This window comes from Choloepus didactylus, chromosome 1, assembly GCF_015220235.1.
Source record: "Choloepus didactylus isolate mChoDid1 chromosome 1, mChoDid1.pri, whole genome shotgun sequence".
Classification (NCBI taxonomy): domain Eukaryota; kingdom Metazoa; phylum Chordata; class Mammalia; order Pilosa; family Megalonychidae; genus Choloepus; species Choloepus didactylus.
The window spans coordinates 72764624-72789031 of NC_051307.1; the positions used below are offsets into that span (position 1 = coordinate 72764624).

Below are 24408 nucleotides of genomic sequence, written 5' to 3' on the forward strand. Positions count from 1 at the left end.
TATTATATAATTAGCCTTATCTTGACAATTTAGAACCATAGTTAACAATATTAATTACTGCATTGAAATGGTGCCTTCAGGAGGAATTGGGGGGCTATTTACCCTACTTTAATTTGCTTCAGATAGACTACAAAGCTTTGTGTAACATTTGCATGTATTCTTTACAGTTCTGTCTTCTTACTCTGCCTGTCTCTTCCTACTGCTTGCATTGTTCCTTTCTTCCTTTTTCTTATTCCTGCTCTTGGCCCCTTCTGATTTGATGCTTCTAGTTTACTGTGGACTGGAGAGTCAGGTAACCAAGGAGGTAATCATATCATTTAGTAGTAACTTGCTCCTGATATTGTGTGGTTTCCATTATACTTACACTGAAGATAAATTTTAAATGCAAATAACTATTTTGAGAGAGGACATAGTCCTCCAGCCTGTGAGTAAAATGCACAGGCCATATTCTTGCTATTACTCCTGCTTTGGCAATTCTGTTATTTCATTTAGCCTTTGGTGTATACCTCCCTGGCCAGGTCATTGAGATTCTTTGTATTCACACGTAAATGGAGACAATCAAGTCAATCAGTAGATACTTGTTATACATTTACTATGTGTTAGGTGTATGGTGAACACAAGCACACATGGACCCCTTTGATTTGCATACTTCAGTTAGCGTAACATGCAGGATTACAAATGCCTTGATATTTATTTTCATTTGAATTCTCCATTCAGAAAGAAAATTGTTTTTAAGACCATGCTTTCTAAAATTTGCAGAAGGTCTCATTTAACTTTCAAACTTTATGATTTGGTGTGTAGTTATGGTCAGATAATATATAAATGTCATTTTAAAAGAAAGTTGAATTTTTCTTCCTACAGTTAATACAGACCTTAATGAAGACTTCTTATAAATGGCAACTATTTCTCATGTGTCATGGGGTCTGAAATAAGAATGTGTTCTATAGGCTTTGTACAGTGTAGTTACCCTAAATGATAATATATTTAATTCCAAATATCATTTAGAATTTCTGTCATGTGCACAACTTATGTTATTAGAGTTCTGTAAAGGCACTTTAAATTTTTAAATTAGTCCTAAGCTTGATATTAAATTAAATTTTTATTTGCCAAGACATCTAAGAGCCAACACATAGGATTTATGTATAAGCCAGAGAAGTGTGTTTTTTAGTGTGATTCCTAAATGAAAATACAAAAGTACATTTTGTTCAAGTATAATTTCAAATAAAGAAATAGCCAATCCCTTGTGGCTACTAAGTTCAGCATTTGTTGGCCTTCTTTCCTTCTTTTTACTGTTTTTTTGTGTCTCATTGGTTTCAAATTCTTGGGAAGCAAATGAAACCACTGTTGGGGACATTTGGCAGAAATGGTCAAATATTCAAGGGACAATAAGGGAGTCAAGCTTTGGCAGCCAAACCACAGGTGGCAAATTAATTAAAGCTTCTGCATCTTCTCTGTGGAGCTTATCACTGGGAAAAGGTGGCTATTATTCTTTCAAATCCAGAAGTCACAATTAAAATTTAAAGTGCTTACTCCTGCCCAGTGGCTTGTGACTCTTCTAAAAAATAAACACGTCCTCAGTGTCTAATGAAGTTTAGTGAGAAGCTCTGTTTATGGGAGTATAATCTGGGTGACCTATCCGTTCTTTCTGTAGTATTCAACAGCTAATAAAATCACATGCAGCTGTAGTTACTAGTACAAGTATAAGAATGTTCTTTCATGAATTATAACAAATGTATGATACTGCTGCAAGGTATTAATAATAGGATAGTATATGGGGAAAAATACAGTTAATGTAAATTATGGATGATAGGTAATAGTACAATTTTAATCTTTCATCAATTGTAACAAAGATAACTACTGTTAAAAAAACGTACAATTATTTTAAAAATCATCAATTGTAACAAATGATCCACACCAATACAAGGTGTTGGGGGTTGGGTGGTGTTTGGGAATCCCCTATGTTCTGCATGATTGTTTTGTGAACCCACTTCTCTAATTTAAAAAAAAAAAAAAATTGACATTGGAGAAGATTCTTTAACAAAGCAGGAAAATTAGTGTATTCGTAGGTATAAAAAAAGAACATTCTATAACTATGGTATAATACATTTTTGTATTATAACATATGGTATCAACATTTTTGTTTAAAAAATTATCTACATGCACAACTGGAAGAATAGATACAGAATGTTAACAAGGATAATACCTTTGCTACCTTTACAAAGTAATATTGTAGGTGATAATTTCTTCTTTTTTTTTTGTTTTTCTTATTTTTCACATTTTCAGCAGTGAATTTGGTTTATTTTGTAGTCAGAAAAGTTATCAAAAAGTATATTGAACTTCTTTCTATTTTTCTATTTCTTCTGAAGTGAAAGGTAACATTTTTTTCTAAGACCCGCTAACCTCATTTAGGAAAAAGAGGGGACACACTCTTTTGGGGATTTAGAAGACCTTTGGTCAGTTTTCATTAGTTCATTCAACAAATCCTTCTCAGGCATCCATCTGCATTGTGCTTAGGCATTGTTGGCAGGATACCGCATTGAGCAAAGTCGCTGGGAAAAGACAGACAGTAAACAAAAATATATGTCTTGTGGTGATAAGTGCCAGGTGTCATGAAGAAAAGGGATAAGGGGATTAATGGATTTAGGGAAGGGAAGGTGTCTTCGTCTATTAGAGGGTTAGAGCAGAGCAATAATGAAATCTTTCGCTTTCTAACATTCTGTGATTCCTATGACTTTTGAATTACAACTGGCTTCTTAAGTGATTATGTCTCCCAAATGCAGATATGAGTGACTTCTAGCATTGAGATAAGGGAAATGTATATCCTGGGGAAAGAACTTGATTAGTAGCAGCTTAGGTTAAAAAAGAATCCATGGTGTTTTTGTAACTATTGTTGTTAGTAATGAAGATAGCAAAGCATTAAATGTTTACTCAACATAGTGAATAGTATAGAAGAAAATATATATTACAAAACAAATTTCTCTTCGGTAAATACTAACCTTTCTAAGACTGAGAGTGTATATAAACATATGGAAACCCTGAAAAACTAGTTTTGTTTTCCCAAATGGCTCATTTGTGTTTTCACGTACTCAAGGTAAAAAGGAATATTGGGGAAACAGAACTTGAAAGAAGTAGATACTCTTTGGATTTAGTGGCCGATAGCCCATTTTGGTATGTATACAAGTATACAAGAGATCAAGTATCATTAAATAAATAATAACCTTTCTAAGGACAGCATCATACTGTCCACCTCTTCTTTTTTATGGCATTATTTAGCAGTTGAACAGCCATTTGACCTCAAATTGGGAGAATTACAGCCATTCTTTTCTCAAAATAGGAAGTTTTAGGGGGCATTTGTCTTCTGTTGGCTTCCAAAAACGACTCCCTTGATGCCTTATGCAATCTTTCTTTTTTCAGGTATCCTCGGGCACTTGCAGGCCTGATGTTTCAGAATCACCTGAATCACGTCAAAAGTCGCCATTGTTTCAGTTTGCTGAGGTAATAATATATTATAACTTAATGAGCTTAAATTTGAGTCAATGCACCCAGGGAAGTGAATCTCCCTGGCAACGTGGAATATGACTCCCAGGGAGGAATGTAGACCTGGCACCGTGGGACGGAGAACATCTTCTTGACCAAAAGGGGGATGTGAAAGGAAATGAAATAAGCTTCAGTGGCAGAGAGATTCCAAAAGGAGCCGAGAGGTCACTCTGGTGGGCACTCTTATGCACACTTTAGACAACCCTGTTTAGGTTCTAAAGAATTGGGGTAGCTGGTGGTGGATACCTGAAACTATCAAACTACAACCCAGAACCCATGAATCTCGAAGACAGTTGTATAAAAATGTAGCTTATGAGGGGTGACAATGGGATTGGGAAAGCCATAAGGACCAAACACCACTTTGTCTAGTTTATGGATGGATGTGTAGAAAAGTAGGGGAGGGAAACAGACAGACAAAGGTACCCAGTGTTCTTTTTTACTTCAATTGCTCTTTTTCACTCTAATTATTATTCTTGTTATTTTTGTGTGTGTGCTAATGAAGGTGTCAGGGATTGATTTAGGTGATGAATGTACAACTATGTAATGGTACTGTAAACAATCGAAAGTACAATTTGTTTTGTATGACTGCGTGGTATGTGAATATATCTCAATAAAATGATGATTTTAAAAAAAAAAAAAAAAAAAAAAAATTTGAGTCAATGACAGTAACTGAAAGCAATGAAAAGCTCTACTTAGCTCAGTTAACCATAAATGAGAAAATAGAACCAAATTTGGAAAAGATATTGTTTTAGTTTGCCAATGCTGCCAGAATGCAAAACACCAGAGATGGATTCACTTTTATAAAAGGGGGTTTACTTGGTTAAAGAGTTACAGTCTCAAGGCCATAAAGTGTCCAAGGTAACACAGCAGCAATCAGGTACCTTCACTGGAGGATGGCCAATGGGGTCCGGAAAACCACTGTTAGCTGGGAAGGCACGTGGCTGGTGTCCAAAATGGCTTTTTCCCAGGACGTTCCTCTCTAGGCTGCAGTTCCTCAAATAATGCCACTCCTAGTTGCACTTGGGATATCCGTCCTCTCTCAGCTTCTCCAGAGCAAGAGTCTGCTCTCAACGGCCGTCTCCAGACTGTCTCTCATCTGCAGCTCCTGTGCTTTCTTCAAAGTGTCCCCCTTGGCTGTAGCTCCTCTTCAAAATGTCACCCTCAGGTGCACTGAGTTCCTTCTGTTTGTCAGCTCATTAATATGGCTCCACTGATCCAGGCCCACCCTGAATGGGTGGGGCCATGCCTGCATGGAAATATCTCATCAGAGTTATCACCTACAGTTGGGTGGGGCACATTTCCATGCAAACAACCTAATCCAAAGGTTCCAACTTAATCCCCATTTATATGTCTGCCCCACAAGATTGCATCAAAGAATATGGCTTTTTCTGGGGGACATAATACATTCAAACTGGCACAGATACTTTGGAACTTCAGAGTCTCTTCATTAACGAAGAACTATATGTTTATAGAAATTATTTAGTCATACTAAGTATTATTACACTTAAGCTTCACTAATTTTTATTTGTGGATAGTGAGGTTAAGAATATAACTGAATTATTGTTAGAACTTTAGTCATTTATCAGGTGTGATTTGGTAAGTCGGAAGACAGAATCAGCTCATAGTTGTTGGCTATGTATTCCTTTTGATTTCAATGTCTTATGTCAGATTTGTTCGGCTCACTATATCTCTGACATAGGTTCAAAGAAATGATGCAGCACAAAAGCATATTATCCTTGATATCAAGTCTAAAGGTTAGAACTGCTTCCCAAAATATCTTCCTTTTCCCTAGAACTAAATATGAAGCCATCATTGATTAATATTTTCTAAGCTTTAAACTGCCTGCTCTTCTTTTAATCATTTGAATTGACTTTCATCAGACCTTCCTCATGTTTGCCCATAATATTATGGTTTGGTACAGAAGTCTATTTTTAGTTTCAGATTTTTTTCCCTTCTTGTGTCCTTCCCAGTGGTTCTGAATGTTTTGCAAAGCTACTTTGCCCGCTGGCACATTTGGCTATTCCTTTTAGACATTGCTTATAATATGCTTAAGTGCTTGCTCATATCACCAAAATATTGTAATATATATTTGCTCCCATGATGCTCTTTACTTCCACTTCTCTTTTGCCTCCATTTAAGATCTGCCGTGAATTCCAGTTGTTTTGTATATTGCTTTCTCAAGAATTTAATGTAATAGACAATTTATTCTGCACTCCCTTTTTGACAGCAGTTATAGACATAAATTATTCTGCTTCCAGCTTTGAATGCAGAGATACTTACCCAGTGATCCTTGAACCCATAAAAATCTAATGAAATATCTAAAATTTCAGATGAAATTTTGGATGTTTTGGCATTTGTGCATTTTTGTGGGTTCTCCAATATATCTAAGATTCCAAAGAGATCCCTGACACTACTACTTTTTTAAGGGGTCCCTAAATGTAATACTTTTCTAGCATCTCCCTATTCCTGTCATTTACTTGAATTTATTCTTAATTTATTTAAAAAATCTTTTCATTAGGACTTGTGAAATGCTTTTCAAAAATGTAGATAATTATGCCACTGGTTCTATTTCATTCATTTTCTAATACAATCCTTGAAGAAATATATTCTAGGCTAGGCATTTCCCCTTACATATAAACTGTTTATTTTCTCTAACTTTTATAGAGGCTTGATAGGAATGAAAAGTAATATATGAAGTAAGACCTACCCAGTTTATAATTCCCAGGACTTCAGGAAATCCTTGTAGACTCATTGGCCATCTGTCAGGCTTGCAAATGGTGGTCATTTGAAATGGCAGATTTCATGGATTGACTGAGAAGAGTTACACAGTTTCATACTCGAGTGTCTTCAAAACGCTTGATTAAATCTTATTCATTCAAAGTTTGCTTATATTTAGTTTGTTCACTAAGATCTTCAAGGGATTTTTTCTTCCTTTCATTTTTTTGCTACTATGTATAAGTTGTAATCTGTTTATTCATATATATAGCGGAATAAAACTTCTCCTAATAGCTTCAGCAATGAATAAAATCAGTAATTCAGTCAGTATCTCTACTAATTGTTTCTCATCCCAAAATGTCATTTTGATATTGTATCACCACTGGTCCAGTAGTTTTTCTGACTAACTTTAGTTAAGATGAAAAAATGATTTCTGTGATTAAAGAGTTAGGATTAAGTTGCATTCATTGCTTAGTAAGGACCTTTTGATTCAGCTGGTGAGCAGTTAAAAGAGAAAGACTGGGAATAAGAATGTGGTGAAGTGATACTGCCTGGACTTTCTGCTCTCTTGACTCAACTTTCACCCAGTTTTTTAGATGGATAGAAGCTTTGCTCATTTTGGAACCAAAATAAATAATTGACCTTGCTCTCAAAAAGTTCTTGAAAAGCATTTCATATGTCCCTCAGTGCAAACTTTTGATAAGGGCACCATAATTATGAAGTGGAAACACAAGATCTCCTAGTTGAGTAAGTGTGATGTGACAGAATCCTGTATCCACCGTCAGGGCAACTAAAGTGTGTGCGTGTGTGTTCAATAAAGGGAGACATGGTGTTATAAAAGAGAAAAATGCTATTCACATTCAGAGAACAATTATTAAGTTCTGATTCCATGCCAAACTTTGTATATAATGGCTTATTTTCTTCTCACCACAATCCTGTGAAATGGGGATTATCATCATTATCATCAATTTACATTTGTGAAAAATAAGTCTCAGAAAGGTTAAGTGAGCTGCCCAAGGTCATTTAGCTGGTACATTGCAGAGCTAAGATTCAATCCCAGATGCTCTGACCCATATCTGGATATGCTTTTCCAATGCTTTTTCACAGATGCCTCTATGTAGAGAACAGCTTATGGGGAATGATTTAAGAAAGAGGAAAAATGACTGATTTTACTTGCAGCTTCCAGCTTTTGATAATACATTTTTTGTAATTAATTGAAATAAGGAATTTCATCTCAACAGTTCTCCTCAACCCATTGTTTGATACATACCTGATAACCCTTTCAAGGATCATGACAAAAGAGCCAGACTCAGTCTTTTTGTTCTTTCTAATCATCTGTTTTTAGAAACATGGCTTTGTCTTCCTTTACCCTTTATATTGTTCTTCTAAAAGGAATTGAGGGTGATGACTCATGTCTTAATCTTTGTCAGTGTCTACAGTGGAAATATATGTCAGGATCTAATAATCTGATACGGGAAAATGTCCTTGTGTGTTAAGAATTACTTGTTCTCTTTCAGATATCTTCAAGTACGTCCCACCCCGATGCTCCTACAAAACAGTGTCAGTCATCAGCCTTGTTTCAGTTTGCAGAGGTATGACCTTTTATTTTATTTTATTTTTTAATGTTTATTGGGCTCAGAAAACTTGTTGGGCTCAGGAAATATTGAAATAGAGTTTTAATAATGTATGTTGAACTTTAGGCTTGCCTGCTGTCTCTTAACATGATACACGTTAACAGGATATTTATTGTTGTTTGCTGCCTTTGGTATAATCATAGTCAAATCAGGTCCAGATTTTATAACCATTTTATAAGCATTCATTAAAGAGTTCATTCAGAATAGACCAGTACCAGTAATTCATTTGTATCATTTTACCTTGTTTTTAATTTATTTTAACAGCTTGAAATGCTGTCAACATGAAGGCCAAAGGATTCTGATTTATTAAATTTTTCCAATAGTGAAATTAGATGTTGTAATCTATGTAATTCTCTTAACAGCAAATGCGTTGATGAATGCGTCCTGTTAAATCATCAGTGCCTAGTTTTTGATGTGATGTGGCTTCGGCTAGTACTTGTATTAGTTTTTAATCCTAGGCTTACTTAGATCAGGTAAACTCTTGTAATCTTAGATTTCTTTGGTTTGTCAACCAGATAGAAAAAATGCACCAGAAAGCATTTTCTTGGTTGGTATGGTGAGGAGGCAAATCGGATATTTGATTTTGCCACAAAAACCGTGGCCTTAATCGTATGTTCATTTCTAATAAACGCTATATGACAAATAATAAAATGTGTATAGTTGATAAAAATAAGGTGCCTTTCCTCTTTCTTTTCTTCTTTATTAATTAAAAAACATACATGATAAACTAAGCAATTTTTGCGGGGTGAGAGAAAATGATAAGCAGGATTGTTCTGTTTAATATTGATATATTGAATCACTTTGATTCATTTGAATAAAAAGTGCTGCAAAAATTAAATGTAAAATGATATCCTTTTGGCAGAAGAAAACCCAGCATCTTATTTTGAAAATAAGAAAAAAAAATTATTTTCAACTCTTAGATTTAAAAAAAGAAATGCTGCTTCCTCTTGGGACACTTGTTATCAACCACGATGGCTTTATACCCTTAGTTGACCTGTTTGTCTAGACTTCTGTGCCACAGTATTTGCTTTAGCCATTGAGGCTATTCTATAAAACTGGTAACAAAAATATCATATCATGTTATCATTTCAAAAAACAATTTGCTTGATGAATCTGAATAATTAAGGTGTTATTATAATTTTCCATTATGATAAACAGTCTGTTATTTTCACTGTCTGGGGGAAGTAGTTTTGTTTTATGCTTCCTTGCTTTCCTCCATTTGTTGATGCCCATTTGATACTAATACTTTTTTTTCAAGAATTTAAAAAAAAATTGGCATGGTGATTAAACTGAACTAATCCCATCCAACTGTTCAGAAACATCTCCTTCAAAACAGTTTATTTGCTATGTATTCTGTTTGATTAAATTCTGCTCTCTGTAGCATGAAAGTCAGAAAAGTAGTGGCTTGTCTTTGACACACCTGATATTTACATATGCATCAACTGCCAAGAATATTTAACTTAATTTAAAATGTCAGTGTTGGATACCTCATCTGGTGCTGGTGCATTTCTAACAGTATCCCCACTCAGAGTGTGATTAAATGTTATTTAAGAGATTCCGTCATTAGATTTATTAGTTGCTCCCAAAGCCCTGTGGCGGCTCTGAGAGGACAGTTTGGTGTTGAAATAGCCACTGTCCTGTGATTCTGAAGAATGAGCTCCCATGCCTCTCTTAAACTAATTTGTCCGTGTCACTCATTACACAGCCACCTCAAAACACAAAAAGACTTGATCTTTGCCTCTCAATTTTACTGAGCTTTTTTCTAAGAAGAAAAGAACTCTTCTTACTTAGGAGAGAATTGCACAGGGAAACATTTCAGATGTCACCTCCTCTGTTCAGTGGCACTCATCTCCTGGGGGCTTTTGGTCTTACCCTGGAGCATATGTAAGATTTGAGGAAGCTGGAGTGGGGCTAGAGGGGTGTTAATTTGAGGACATTGCCAGTATATTTAAAGGCATTGTAACTTATTGTAACAGAGGAAGGCATACATGATGGAAAAACCACAATAAAATGAATAATGTCAGAAATATAATTTCTCTTTTACCCTGGAATCAATGCAGTTCCCCTCCCAACTGTATATTTTTCCTAGTTATATTTTGCATAGATTGATAATATAGCTCTTTTAATTCCCAAGGAAATTAAGCATACTATTATATATTTGATTATTTGTGTTATAAATGGTTCTCTAAAAATATATAGCCTTTTGTTCACTTTCTTCATCTGACCGAAAAGAACCGTAAGGTTCAATCTCTAACATCTTATGATCTGACTAAATTGCTCAATACTGATCTAGTTTATTCAAGGCTAAACAAGAGTTAACTAAATGAACTAGTAAAATTATCTGCTAAAATCTGTGAGCATATATATTGCAGTACAAATAGAATTGGCTTAGAATTGACTATGGTTGCTGTTATCATATCCCTAAAGCCCTCTTTATTTATTTCAGCATACATCCATCACCTTTTAAAAAAAACACGAAAATTCTTGAAATTATTCTTCTTAGCCTATAGCAGAACTTCTCAAACTTTAAAATACGTGTAAGTCACCTGTAGGGCTTGTTCAAACACAGAGTGCTAGGCCCCATCCCTGAGAGCTTCTGATTCATTAAGTCTGGGGTAGGGTTGAGAATTTGCATTTACAAAAAGTTTCCTGTTAGAGAATTACACTTTGAGAACCATTGCTATGTAGTTTATATATCTGACCACAAATTATGAAAAAAATGTATCATTAAATCAATTGCTAATATTTCTAGAACCTCTTAAGGGAAGGATGAAAGTAGGAGATGGGATGGGTATTTAATAGAAAATTACCCAGTGGACTACTTTATACTCCCATCCCTTTTCAGAAGGATCCCTTGGTTCATATTGTGTATACACTTAGAGAAAATTGGGTGTTTATGTAATTTAAAAAACAATTTACTCTAAGAGTGTTTAACCTTGTTAAGATCAGGAATACAAAATTCTTAAGAGACCATTCCTACTAATTTAACTTACAAACTCAAGTAACTCTAGGAAGAAATTACATAGATCTTCTCTTGGAAATGGGTCATTTATCATGCAATATTATCCTAGAAACATGCTTTTTTAAAAACACGAAGCCCTGGGCAATTCTTTAAGCCAGAAATGGTTTTTCTTTCCCATCGAGTCCTAGGTCTCTGCTTTGCTAGCAGGAAACAATATTTTTCTTCTTAACCAAATTTGATTGTTTTAAAGCCTTTTGAAGTTAACCTATGGAACCATGAAACTGAATAAGGCACATTTTGTTTATAGGTTCCTCGTGAATGTTTACATTTAAAGGAGAAAAATGTCTGTTTTACGAGATCTAGAAAAAAATAGAGTACAGTGACTCTTTCCACCCATTTCAGCCTGTCTTTCATTCCATTTTGTCATCCACAATTCATCCAGATTCAGCCTTGCTGTCTGAAGAGCCTTTGCTCCACTCTTCCAAGCTCTGATCCATTAAGCTATAAAAATGAGTTTCCTATCTGCTTTTTTGTTACAGGTAGAGTGACACATCAGTCACTTTTTTTTTGTTTGTTTGTTTATTTTTTATTTTTTTAATCATCATTTTATTGAGATATATTCACATACCACGCAGTCATACAAAACAAATTGTACTTTCGATTGTTTACAGTACCATTACATAGTTGTACATTCATCACCTAAATCCATCCCTGACACCTTCATTAGCACACACACAAAAATAACAAGAATAATAATTAGAGTGAAAAAGAGCAATTGAAGTAAAAAAGAACACTGGGTACCTTTGTCTGTTTGTTTCCTTCCCCTATTTTTCTACTCATCCATCCATAAACTAGACAAAGTGGAGTGTGGTCCTTATGGCTTTCCCAATCCCATTGTCACCCCTCATAAGCTACATTTTTATGCAACTGTCTTCGAGATTCATGGGTTCTGGGTTGTAGTTTGATACTTTCAGGTATCCACCAACAGCTACCCCAATTCTTTAGAACCTAAAAAGGGTTGTCTAAAGTGTGCATAAGAGTGCCCACCAGAGTGACCTCTCGGCTCCTTTTGGAATGTCTCTGCTACTAAAGCTTATTTCATTTCCTTTCACATCCCCCTTTTGGTCAAGAAGATGTTCTCCGTCCCACGATGCCAGGTCTACATTCCTACCCGGGAGTCATATTCCACGTTGCCAGGGAGATTCACTTCCCTGGGTGTCTGATCCCATGTAGGGGGGAGGGCAGTGATTTCACCTTTCAAGTTGGCTTAGCCAGAGAGAGAGGGCCACATCTGAGCAACAAAGAGGCATTCAGGAGGAGACTCTTAGGCACAAATACAGGGAGGCCTAGCCTCTCCTTTGCAGCAACCGTCTTCCCAAGGGTAAAACTTATGGTAGAGGGCTCAACCCATCAAACCACCAGTCCCCTATGTCTGTGGTCATGTTAGCAACCATGGAGGTGGGGTAGGCGAATACCCCTGCCTTCTCCACAGGCTCCTCAAGGGGGCACTACATCTTTTTTTTTTTTTTCCTTGTTTGTCTTTTTTCTTTCTTTTTTTTTTTTTAACTTTCCCTTCTTTTTTTTTTTTTTTTTTTTTTTTTTTTTTTTTCCTTGTGTGGGGGGATAGCATGGAGCGGGAATAGAAGACTTGGTCTCCTAACAGAGTGTAGTGCCATGATTCTGAGCAGGCAAAATGCCTGACTTCTGCTATGCATACTCAGATACAGTTGCAGCTTTTCAGGGGGCCTTAGTTGACAGTTTCTGGGTGGCACTGAATGCACTTAGGGGCCATTATCAGTTCCTGGGGAAGGAGGCTGCTGATTGTGAATCATAAGTTTCCTACTTGATCTAAGCATAATCTTGGCAAGAGCCAAATTTCTAGAAATTATTTGGAATATAAAAGGCTGTTTTCTATGTCTACAGTTATGCAAATTTCCTTATTTTACATGCATGTGAATAGCTCTGAAGTCAGGCACCAGATGAGAGGTGTTTCTTGAGTTTGAAGAAATGTAAAAGTCAAGATCAACAGATTAGTGATTTTAACACCTGCTATAAAAATTGGTTTTGAGGTCTGCATTTTTTTTTTTTTTTTTTTTTTTTTTTTTAATTATTATTTTTTTTTTTAATCATCATTTTATTGAGATATATTCACATACCACGCAGTCATACAAAACAAATTGTACTTTCGATTGTTTACAGTACCATTACATAGTTGTACATTCATCACCTAAATCAATCCCTGACACCTTCATTAGCACACACACAAAAATAACAAGAATAATAATTAGAGTGAAAAAGAGCAATTGAAGTAAAAAAGAACACTGGGTACCTTTGTCTGTTTGTTTCCTTCCCCTACTTTTCTACACATCCATCCATAAACTAGACAAAGTGGTGTTTGGTCCTTATGGCTTTCCCAATCCCATTGTCACCCCTCATAAGCTACATTTTTATACAACTGTCTTCGAGATTCATGGGTTCTGGGTTGTAGTTTGATAGTTTCAGGTATCCACCACCAGCTACCCCAATTCTTTAGAACCTAAAAAGGGTTGTCTAAAGTGTGCATAAGAGTGCCCACCAGAGTGACCTCTCGGCTCCTTTTGGAATCTCTCTGCCACTGAAGCTTATTTCATTTCCTTTCACATCCCCCTTTTGGTCAAGAAGATGTTCTCCGTCCCACGGTGCCAGGTCTACATTCCTCCCTGGGAGTCATATTCCACGTTGCCAGGGAGATTCACTTCCCTGGGTGTCTGATCCCACGTAGGGGGGAGGGCAGTGATTTCACCTTTCAAGTTGGCTTAGCCAGAGAGAGAGGGCCACATCTGAGCAACAAAGAGGCATTCAGGAGGAGACTCTTAGGCACAAATACAGGGAGGCCTAGCCTCTCCTTTGCAGCAACCGTCTTCCCAAGGGTAAAACTTATGGTAGAGGGCTCAACCCATCAAACCACCAGTCCCCTATGTCTGTGGTCATGTTAGCAACCATGGAGGTGGGGTAGGCGAATACCCCTGCATTCTCCACAGGCTCCTCAAGGGGGCACTACATCTTTTTTTTTTTTTTTTTTTTTTTTTCCCTTGTTTGTCTTTTTTCTTTTTTTTTTTTTTTTTTTTTTTTTTTTTTTTAACTTTCCCTTCTTTTTTCAAATCACCTGTATGAAAAAAAAAGTTAAAAGAAAACAAACATACAATAAAAGAGCATTTCAAAGAGACCATAGCAAGGGAGTAAGAAAAAGACAACTAACCTAAGATAACTGCTTAACTTCCAACATGTTCCTACTTTACCCCAAGAAAGTTACATAATATAGCAACATTTCAGTGAACTTGTTCCTACTACATCCATCAGAAATTAACAGACCATAGTCATTTCTGGGCATCCCCAGAACGTTAAATAGCTTATCTGTTCTTCTTGGATTATTGTTCCCCCTTCCTTAATTGCTCTCTACTGCTAGTTCCCCTACATTCTACATTATAAACCATTTGTTTTACATTTTTCAAAGTTCACATTAGTGGTAGCATATAATATTTCTCTTTTTGTGCCTGGCTTATTTCGCTCAGCATTATGTCTTCAAGGTTCATCCATGTTGTCATATGTTTCACCAGATCGTTCCTTCTTACTGCCGCGTAGTATTCCATCGTGTGTATATACCACATTTTATTTATCCACTCATCTGTTGAAGGACATTTGGGTTGTTTCCATCTCTTGGCAATTGTGAATAATGCTGCTATGAACATTGGCGTGCAGATATCTGTTCGTGTCACTGCTTTCCTATCTTCCGGGTATATACCGAGAAGTGCAATCGCTGGATCGAATGGTAGCTCTATATCTAGTTTTCTAAGGAACTGCCAGACTGACTTCCAGAGTGGCTGAACCATTATACAGTCCCACCAACAATGAATAAGAGTTCCAATTTCTCCACATCCCCTCCAGCATTTGTAGTTTCCTGTTTGTTTAATGGCAGCCATTCTAACCGGTGTTAAATGGTATCTCATTGTGGTCTTAATTTGCATCTCTCTAATAGCTAGTGAAGCTGAACATTTTTTCATGTGTTTCTTGGCCATTTGTATTTCCTCTTCAGAGAACTGTCTTTTCATATCTTTTGCCCATTTCATAATTGGGCTGTCTGTACTGTTGTCATTGAGTTGTAGGATTTCTTTGTATATGCAAGATATCAGTCTTTTGTCAGATACATGGTTTCCAAAAATTTTTTCCCATTGAGTTGGCTGCCTCTTTACCTTTTTGAGAAATTCCTTTGAGGTGCAGAAACTTCTAAGCTTGAGGAGTTCCCATTTATCTATTTTCTCTTTTGTTGCTTGTGCTTTGGGTGTAAAGTCTAGGAAGTGGCCTCCTAATACAAGGTCTTGAAGATGTTTTCCTACATTATCTTCTAGGAGTTTTATGGTACTTTCTTTTATATTGAGATCTTTGGTCCATTTTGAGTTAATTTTTGTGTAGGGGGTGAGGTAGGGGTCCTCTTTCATTCTTTTGGATATGGATATGCAACTCTCCCAGCCCCATTTGTTGAAAAGACCGTTATGGCTCAGTTCGGTGACTTTGGGGGCCTTATCAAAGATCAGTCGGCCATAGATCTGAGGGTCTATCTCTGAATTCTCAATTCGATTCCATTGATCTATATGTCTATCTTTGTGCCAGTACCATGCTGTTTTGGCAACTGTGGCTTTATAATAAGCTTCAAAGTCAGGGAGTGTAAGTCCTCCCACTTCGTTTTTCTTTTTTAGAGTGTCTTTAGCAATTCAAGGCATCTTCCCTTTCCAAATAAATTTGATAACTAGCTTTTCCAAGTCTGCAAAGTAGGTTGTTGGAATTTTGATTGGGATTGCATTGAATCTGTAGATGAGTTTGGGTAGAATTGACATCTTAATGACATTTAGCCTTCCTATCCATGAACATGGAATATTTTTCCATCTTTTAAGGTCCCCTTCTATTTCTTTTAGTAGAGTTATGTAGTTTTCTTTGTATAGGTCTTTTACATCTTTGGTTAAGTTTATTCCTAGGTACTTGATTTTTTTAGTTGCTATTGAAAATGGTATCTTTTTCTTGAGTGTCTCTTCAGTTTGTTCATTTCTAGCATATAGAAACATTACTGACTTATGTGCATTAACCTTGTATCCCGCTACTTTGCTAAGTTTGTTTATTAGCTCTAGTAGGTGTATCGTTGATTTCTCAGGGTTTTCTAGATATAAGATCATATCATCTGCAAACAATGACAGTTTTACTTCTTCTTTTCCAATTTGGATGCCTTTTATTTCTTTGTCTTGCCGGATTGCCCTGGCTAGCACTTCCAGCACAATGTTGAATAACAGTGGTGACAGCGGGCATCCTTGTCTTGTTCCTGATCTTAGAGGGAAGGCTTTCAGTCTCTCACCATTGACTACTATGCTGGCTGTGGCTTTTTCATATATGCTCTTTATCATGTTGAGGAAGTTTCCTTCAATTCCTACCTTTTGAAGTGTTTTTATCAAAAAGGGATGTTGGATTTTGTCAAATGCTTTTTCAGCATCTATTGAGATGATCAATTGATTTTTCCCTTTCGAGTTTTTAATGTGTTGTAATACATTGATTGTTTTTCTTATGTTGAACCATCCTTGCATGCCTGGAATGAACCCCACTTGGTCATGGTGTATGATTTTTTTAATGTGTCTTTGGATTCGATTTGCAAGTATTTTGTTGAGGATTTTTGCATCTATATTCATTAGGGAGATTGGCCGGTAGTTTTCCTTTTTTGTAGCATCTTTGCCTGGTTTTGGTATTAGATTGATGTTAGCTTCATAAAATGAGTTAGGTAGTATTCCATTTTTTTCAATGTTTTGAAAGAGTTTGAGTAAGATTGGTGTCAGTTCTTTCTGGAAAGTTTGGTAGAATTCCCCTGTGAAGCCATCTGGCCCTGGGCATTTATTTGTGGGAAGATTTTTGATGACTGATTGGATCTTTGCTTGTGATGGGTTGGTTGAGGTCTTCTATTTCTTCTCTGGTCAGTCTAGGTTGTTCATATGTTTCCAGGAAATTGTCCATTTCTTCTACATTATCCAGTTTGTTGCCATACGGTTGTTCATAATATCCTCTTATAATTTTTTTAATTTCTTCAGGATCTGCAGTTATGTCACCTTTTTCATTCATTATTTTGTTTATATGGGTCTTCTCTCTTTTTGATTTTGTCAGTCTAGCTAGGGGCTTGTCAATCTTGTTGATCTTCTCAAAGAACCAACTTTTGGTGATATTTATCCTCTCTATTGTTTTTTTGTTCTCTATGTCATTTATTTCTGCTTTAATCCTTGTTATTTCTTTTCTTGTACTTGGTTTAGGATTGGTTTGCTGTTCATTTTCTAGCTTCTTCAGTTGATCCATTAGTTCTTTGATTTTGGCTCTTTCTTCCTTTTTAATATATGCGTTTAGTGCTATAAATTTCCCCCTTAGCACTGCTTTTGCTGCATCCCATAGGTTTTGGTATGTTGTGTTCTCATTTTCATTCGTCTCTATATATTTAGCAATTTCTCTTGCTATTTCTTCTTTAACCCACTGATTGTTTAGGAGTGTGTTGTTTAACCTCCAGGTATTTGTGAATTTTCTAAGTCTCTGATGGTTATTGACTTCTAATTGTATTCCATTGTGGTCAGAGAATGTGCTTTGAATAATTTCAATCTTTTTAAATTTATTGAGGCTTGTTTTATGTCCCAGCATATGATCTATTCTGGAGAAAGTTCCGTGAGCACTAGAAAAGTATGTGTATCCTGGTGATTTGGGATGTAATGTCCTGTAGATGTCTGTTAAATCTAATTCATTTATCAGATTGTTTAGGTTTTCAATTTCCTTATTGGTCTTCTGTCTGATTGATCTATCTATAGGAGAGAGTGATGTGTTGAAGTCTCCCACAATTATTGTGGAAACATCAATTGCTTCCTTTAGTTTTGCCAGTGTTTCTCTCATGTATTTTGTGGCACCTTGATTGGGTGCATAGACATTTACGATTGTTATTTCTTCTTGCTGAATTGCCCCTTTTATTAGTATGTAGTGGCCTTCTTTGTCTCTCAAAACATCCCTGCATTTGAAGTCTATTTTATCTGAGATTAATATTGCTACACCTGCTTTCTTTTGGCTGTAGCTTGCATGAAATATTTTTTTCCATCCTTTCACTTTCAGTTTCTTTGTGTCCCTGTGTCTAAGATGAGTCTCTTGTATGCAACATATTGATGGTTCATTTTTTTTGATCCATTCTGCGAATCTATATCTTTTAATTGGGGAGTTTAATCCATTTACATTCAACGTTAAAACCGTGAAGGCATTTCTTGAATCGGCCATCTTATCCTTTGGTTTATGTTTGCCATATTTTTCCCTCTCTCTATTAATATCGTTTATTGTACCCATACCGAATCTCTTTAGTACTGAACCTTTCTCCAAGTCTCTCTGTCCTGTCTTTGTTTCTCTGTCTGTAGGGCTCCCTTTAGTATCTCCAGTAGGGCAGGTCTCTTGTTAGCAAATTCTCTCAGCATTTCTTTGTCTGTGAAAAATTTAAGCTCTCCCTCAAATTTGAAGGAGAGCTTTGCTGGATAAAGTATTCTTGGCTGGAAATTCCTCTCTCTCAGAATTTTAAATATATCGTGCCACTGCCTTCTTGCCTCCATGGTGGCTGCTGAGTAGTCACTACTTAGTCTTATGCTGTTTCCTTTGTATGTGGTGAATTGCTTTTCTCTTGCTGCTTTCAGAACTTGCTCCTTCTCTTCTGTGTTTGACAGTGTGATCAGTATATGTCTCGGAGTGGGTTTTTTTTTGGATTTATTCTATTTGGAGTTCGCTGAGCATTTATGATTTGTGTATTTATGTTGTTTAGAAGATTTGGGAAGTTTTCCCCAACAATTTCTTTGAATACTCTTCCTAGACCTTTACCCTTTTCTTCCCCTTCTGGGACACCAATGAGTCTTATATTCGGACGTTTCATATTATCTATCATATCCCTGAGGTCCATTTCGAGTTTTTCAATTTTTTTCCCCATTCTTTCTTTTATGCTTTCATTTTCCATTCTGTCATCTTCCAGGTCACTGATTCGTTGTTCAACTTCCTCTAGTCTTGTACTATGAGTGTCCAGAATCTTTTTAATTTGGTCAACAGTTTCTTTAATTTCCATAAGATCATCCATTTTTTTATTTAGTCTTGCAATGTCTTCTTTATGCTCTTCTAGGGTCTTCTTGATTTCCTTCATATCCCGTACTATGGTCTCATTGTTCATCTTTAGTTCTTTGAGTAGCTGCTCTAGGTGCTGTGTCTCTTCTGGTCTTTTGATTTGGGTGCTTGGGCTTGGATTATCCATATCGTCTGGTTTTTTCATATGCTTTATAATTTTCTGTTGTTTTTGGCCTCGTGGCATTTGCTGAACTTGATAGGGTTCTTTTAGGGTTTGTAGACCTATTGAAGTCCTTATCTCTAATTTATCAGATCTACAGCTTCGTGGAGTACACTTTCTCTAACTAACCAGCAGGTGGCGTCCACGAGCCACCTGTTCTCCACAAGCCAGTTCTCCCCTGCTTAGCCTTTTTGGTGAGTGGGGGAGTGAGTCTTGTGGGGCCCAATTGGTGTACCAAGCTTGCATGTGTAGTTGGTGTTGCCTGCCCTGTATGTGGGGCGTGTTTCTGGGCAGTCGGGGAGGGGGGGTGGCCCTAACAATCAAATCTCCCTGATGATCCTACAGTTTTAAAGCTGCTGCAATAGTCTAATCCTTCAGTTCAGTCCTGCCACAGTTTGTCTCTGCCACTGACCCACAAGTCTTTGGTATTGGCGTATGGCTCCTGAGACTTGCAAGTGGGCCCCTCTTCCAGGCTGTGCACCCCGGGTCCTCTGTTGAGGGATGACTGTGCTATGTCACAGGTGAGTGCCGTCCCCCCAGGGCAGTTCTGGGCTGCTAGGCTGTGTAGGGAGGCTCCCAGTCTGCTCAAATGATGGCTGAATGGGGCTTTGTTAATTCACACTGCTCCACCTTCCCAGCTCTGGGACATTCAGCTGAGGTTGCAGGGAAGGCTAATGTCCACGCCCAGTTTTGTGGTGTGTGCCTGTTATTTGAAGCACTTCCGTCACACTGGGTTGTCTGGGGCAGCTCTGGGCTATGGGGCTGGCGATGGGCAGGAGTGTTTCCTGTCCACCAGGATGGTGGCTGTGAGCGGACACCCCCCTTTTCTTGGGAAGTTGTGTTGTTTAGTGAATTTTCTCAGCCACTGGATTATTGCCTTTTGTCTCAGAGCTCTCTTAGTTCTGCTCTTGACTTGACGTGCCCAAATTGCAATTCTTTGAAGCTTTCTGTATTGGGCTTCTTAAAGTAATTGTTTTAGAAAAAGAAAAAAGGATTTAAAAAAAAAAAAAAAAAAAACCGCCCTCCTCAGAGATCTAATGGGTTATTGAAATGCTAATAGACAAAGCACCCAGGGCCATTAAGGAAAGGTCCACAGGGCAGAGAGATCAGCTTTGCTTCAGGATTTGCATATGCGCCTCAAGGCCTGAGCTCCGCCCTTCCCCTTTCTGTGTTCACCAGAACTCCAAAAATCCTCTGCTTTTATTTTGGAGTTTTTCGTGTTGTTTTTTTTCTATGCTTGTCTCCTCTCTGCTGGGCTGGCTGCTCTCAGAGTCTCTGGTGTCTGGTCTCAGTCTATCTATGGTTGGAGTTTGAATCAGTAGAATGAGTTTCCGATAAGAGCAGCCACTGCAGTTCTCCCTTCTCCTTCCCGGAGCTGACAGCCCCTCCTCCCCCAGGACTGAGCCTGGCAGGGAGGGGCGCGGGTCCCCTGGCCGCAAAAACTTACAGATTTCGCTGATCTCAGCAGTTCCACGTTTTCATGAGTGTTGTATGAAGTATGCCCAAAGACAGATTGCTCTGTGGTGTCCAGTCCACGCAGTTCCTGGCTTTTTACCTACTTTCCTGGAGGAGTAACTAAAACATACAGCTCACCAGTCTGCCATCTTGCCCCGCCTGTCTCCACATCAGTCACTTTTTAGATCTCATTTACTGAAGACTAATGGCCAAATATAATGTCAGAAAGGAGCTGTTGCCTTGCATTAACAGGTCTAAAAGCCATGACCAGTTCATATATTCTCTCAGGCCTAGAGTATATCTTTGCATTGAAAAAAATATATATATACTATGTAAAGCTGCTTAGTAAAATATTTGCTTTGTCAATAATGAATACAACCATATCTCACCAAAGTTGAGGTATTGTCCCAGTTGGATATGAGCAACAGGTCCAGATTCAGAGCATTCATTTTTATGATGGAATGCTCAATATGTTACAGAATATGACACTCGCTAGAAACATCGTATCCTCACACTGCAGCTAATCAGTGAAAGTAATATGTGTTTTATTAGAAGCATTACTATATCTTTTAAGGTAAAGAAGCACAATCATCCTCCTGTTATTTATTTGTTCTTTGATTCATTTATTCATTCATCAAATATTGGTCATTTCTTCGCAGGCAACAGTGTTTAAGATACCCCTCATAATTGAATCCACCATTCCTAACTGGCTTCTGATCTTTACTTCTGTTTCCTTGGTGTTCTCTCCCACCTCAGGTAGCCATAAATTTAGCAGTTTAATATCCAAATTGAAAATTTTTGCTCTACCTCAAGTACTATTATACCCACCCTTTTGCTAACCTTTATGGATGAATAGTGTTCATCAAAACAAGGCATAATAGCCAAAACAGTTCTACAGTGGAGTTAACAGATTGACAGGCACCATCCAGTTTGGGGGGTGGGGGTGGGGGGTGAGTGGAAGCATAGCCACAGATAAACTCTGCAGTGTGGCCCACTAGTGCCTCCTACCTGCGAATGTAATGTAACACTCACTTCCGCTACTGACCACTGCTTGGAAAACATGACTATATTGTCATTACTTGAATGTATGTATATGTTTCTTAAACAGAAAAAAGAATGGGGGAAATGAATAGTAATACAACAAATCAGCCTTGTACCATCTATACTTGTAATTGAAGCCATCCATGTAGATGATACTACTGAGAGAAAATGTGTAACATGAAAAGAGAAAGAAGCCTAAGACAAAACCCTGAGGTAAAACAACATTTAAGGGATCACTGGAGAAAGAGCCAGCAAAGGAATGTGACAAGGAATAGCCAGAGAAGTAGGAGGAAAACAAGGACCCTGTAGGAATGGAAGCCCAGGAAGAGTTTTCCAAAAGGAAGATCAGCATGTCAAATGCTGCAGAGAAGTCAAATTTAATGATCAAGCCATAGAAGTGAACATGTGTTCAGTTCCTCACCCTTACCCCCCAATTTTTAAGGAGCCAAGAGGCATTTTTAGAAAGCATGTCTCACCACTCAGCCATTTCATGTTAATTTATTGTTAGTTAATTCTGGAAGCACTTGACTATTAAAATATGTTGTGCCTCTTTCTCTCCACCCCTACCCCGCTCCCCAACACACACCTTTGGAAATCAGGCTTCCTACAACCTGAGCGTGTAGAATATTGCTCTATACCTATTAATAGGTGAAAGTCCTCCCAGAGATGAAGAAATCGTTCTTACTAAACATAGGCAGTTCCTTTTGAGAGGCGAGGAACAATTCTCAAGCTTGATTTTGGCTGTTTGTTCATTGACTCAGATGAGAGATTATGCATTTATTGATCAGTAGTTCACTGAGCCTCTCAAATGTGCCATGCACCGCATTAGGCTCAGGATGTATGATAGTGAACAGGCAAACACTATCAGGGAGAAAAAAGAAGAGGGGAAATGAATAGTAGTACAAGAAATCAGCCTTGTACCATCTATACCCTATCAGGGAGCCCAAACCTATAACAACAAATGTGACAGCAGAGGGAGCCAGTGGAAGAAGTAGAAAAATACAGTCTTGTGGGTTTATGTAATGCAGGGCTACCAAGCTTGTTGTCTTTAATTAATTTTTGAAGGTATCACACTGTCATCGGACAAATTTAATATTCTATACATTATTAAATTTAGTAATTCTGATCCTCAGACATTGCAGTTTTAATTCCATTCTATTTTAGTGTGTAATTTTTGGAATTGTATTAAAAGGCTTTGTGTTTATTCGTGTTGATGATAAATTATTACTAGTAATTGTACCATTAACTGCACCATTTATTAAGATCTTAATGTGGCATCAGCACTGTGCTAAACCCTTCACAAACATCAAATCTAATCTTCATAATATTAATACAAGGCAGGTATTGTTTCTCTTTGGAAAACTTGATAAATGAGGCTAAAAGTCTTAATTATTTGTCTAAGTTCACACAGCAAAAAAAATAATGAAGCCAGGTCTGGCATCAAAGGTCACGTCCTTTCTATTATAAATCTTGGTTCAGAGGAGCTGGCATTTATGTTCAGGACTTCATTCCCTTTAGTTGCTGAGAGTCAGTGATATTAATGTGTTTGTTTTCTCTTAGTCTAGAGATAAGGTGAGCAATTGTATTCTTCTTGCCTAGAAGAGGTAGAAGTGGCATTTATCAGTGAAAATTCAGCTGGAGGAAAATGTCCCAAGCTTCAGAAGAGTGATCCCCATAAGTTTACTGTCTAAAGAAAAGAATGGGATGAAAAGAAAAGTACTATATTAAAACTGACACTACCTAGAAGGAAGGAGTCCCCCTAATTTTCTTAACTGGAACCTTCGTAAAGGTCTTGGTAACTTGTTAAATATCACATGCCTTGGGAGACCCACTCTCCACCAAGGGACCTTAGCCTTCAGGTACTCTGCTTAACAAGAAGTCCCTCTAGCGACCAGCAGCAGTCTCTGGTGGAGCTGACAATTCTACAGAATCCCCTGTGGGACTTGGGACACCTGTAAAAATGTAGCCACAAGGCAGGATAGCCTCCTAAACTGAACTGAAAAACAGCTCTGTCTTAAAACAAGAAAGAATTAAGAATCACAAAGAATGTAAAATGCTTAGACCATAGCTAGCTACTGTGATGATGACAAAACTTCTGGAAAGGAATACTTTATAATGATCCTTAAGAGTGTATGTTCTTCTCAGCTCTGTGGCTAGAAATTGAAAATGATGTTTTCATATAAAAAAATGAGAAAGGGCACTGCTGCTCATTGTCAGTGCCCACCCACTGTTTAGGCCAGTTTGTCAAAAGAAGGGTATCTGTTCAATGTAGTGTTGTGTACATGTTAATGTGCTACTACAACATAGGTCCTTAATTGTGCCACTTACTTCAATTCATGGTTGTGGTTTTTAATCTTTCTGTGTACTTTAGAGCAATACTCTTAAAGCCAGAGTCAGTGTTTTATATAAAACTCTCAGGTTTCCAAATACCTATCATGTTGCCTAGCCACATATATATTGGATTCTCAAAAAAATTTTGTTGACTGACTTGATCTCTTCCACAGAGATCCTGAATATATTTCTTTAAAAACAATTAAATAATTGTTTTGTTTACTGCAAAATTATTCAATATATCTTTTATATTTGGCCAATTGATTACTTGATAAATAGAAATGGAAACACATATCTCATTTTAAAGTTATAAAGTTAAATTTGAAACCTGGAGTATGCAAGATAGCATTCTTTAAACAGTCACCTGGTTTGTTTTTTGGTTT

The 24408-nt window shown here is 37.2% G+C and overlaps 1 protein-coding gene across 17 annotated transcripts in view; it reads left to right on the top strand.

The window, feature by feature from the left end:
* Window positions 1–24408, top strand: part of BBX (BBX high mobility group box domain containing) — a 312533-nt gene that overhangs the window by 239161 nt on the left and 48964 nt on the right. For all 17 annotated transcript variants that reach the window (XM_037835075.1, XM_037835081.1, XM_037835063.1 and 14 more), the window contains 2 exons: window positions 3415–3495; window positions 7770–7844. In XM_037835075.1, the coding sequence (XP_037691003.1) occupies window positions 3415–3495; window positions 7770–7844 (156 nt within the window). The remainder of the gene's footprint in view (window positions 1–3414; window positions 3496–7769; window positions 7845–24408) is intronic.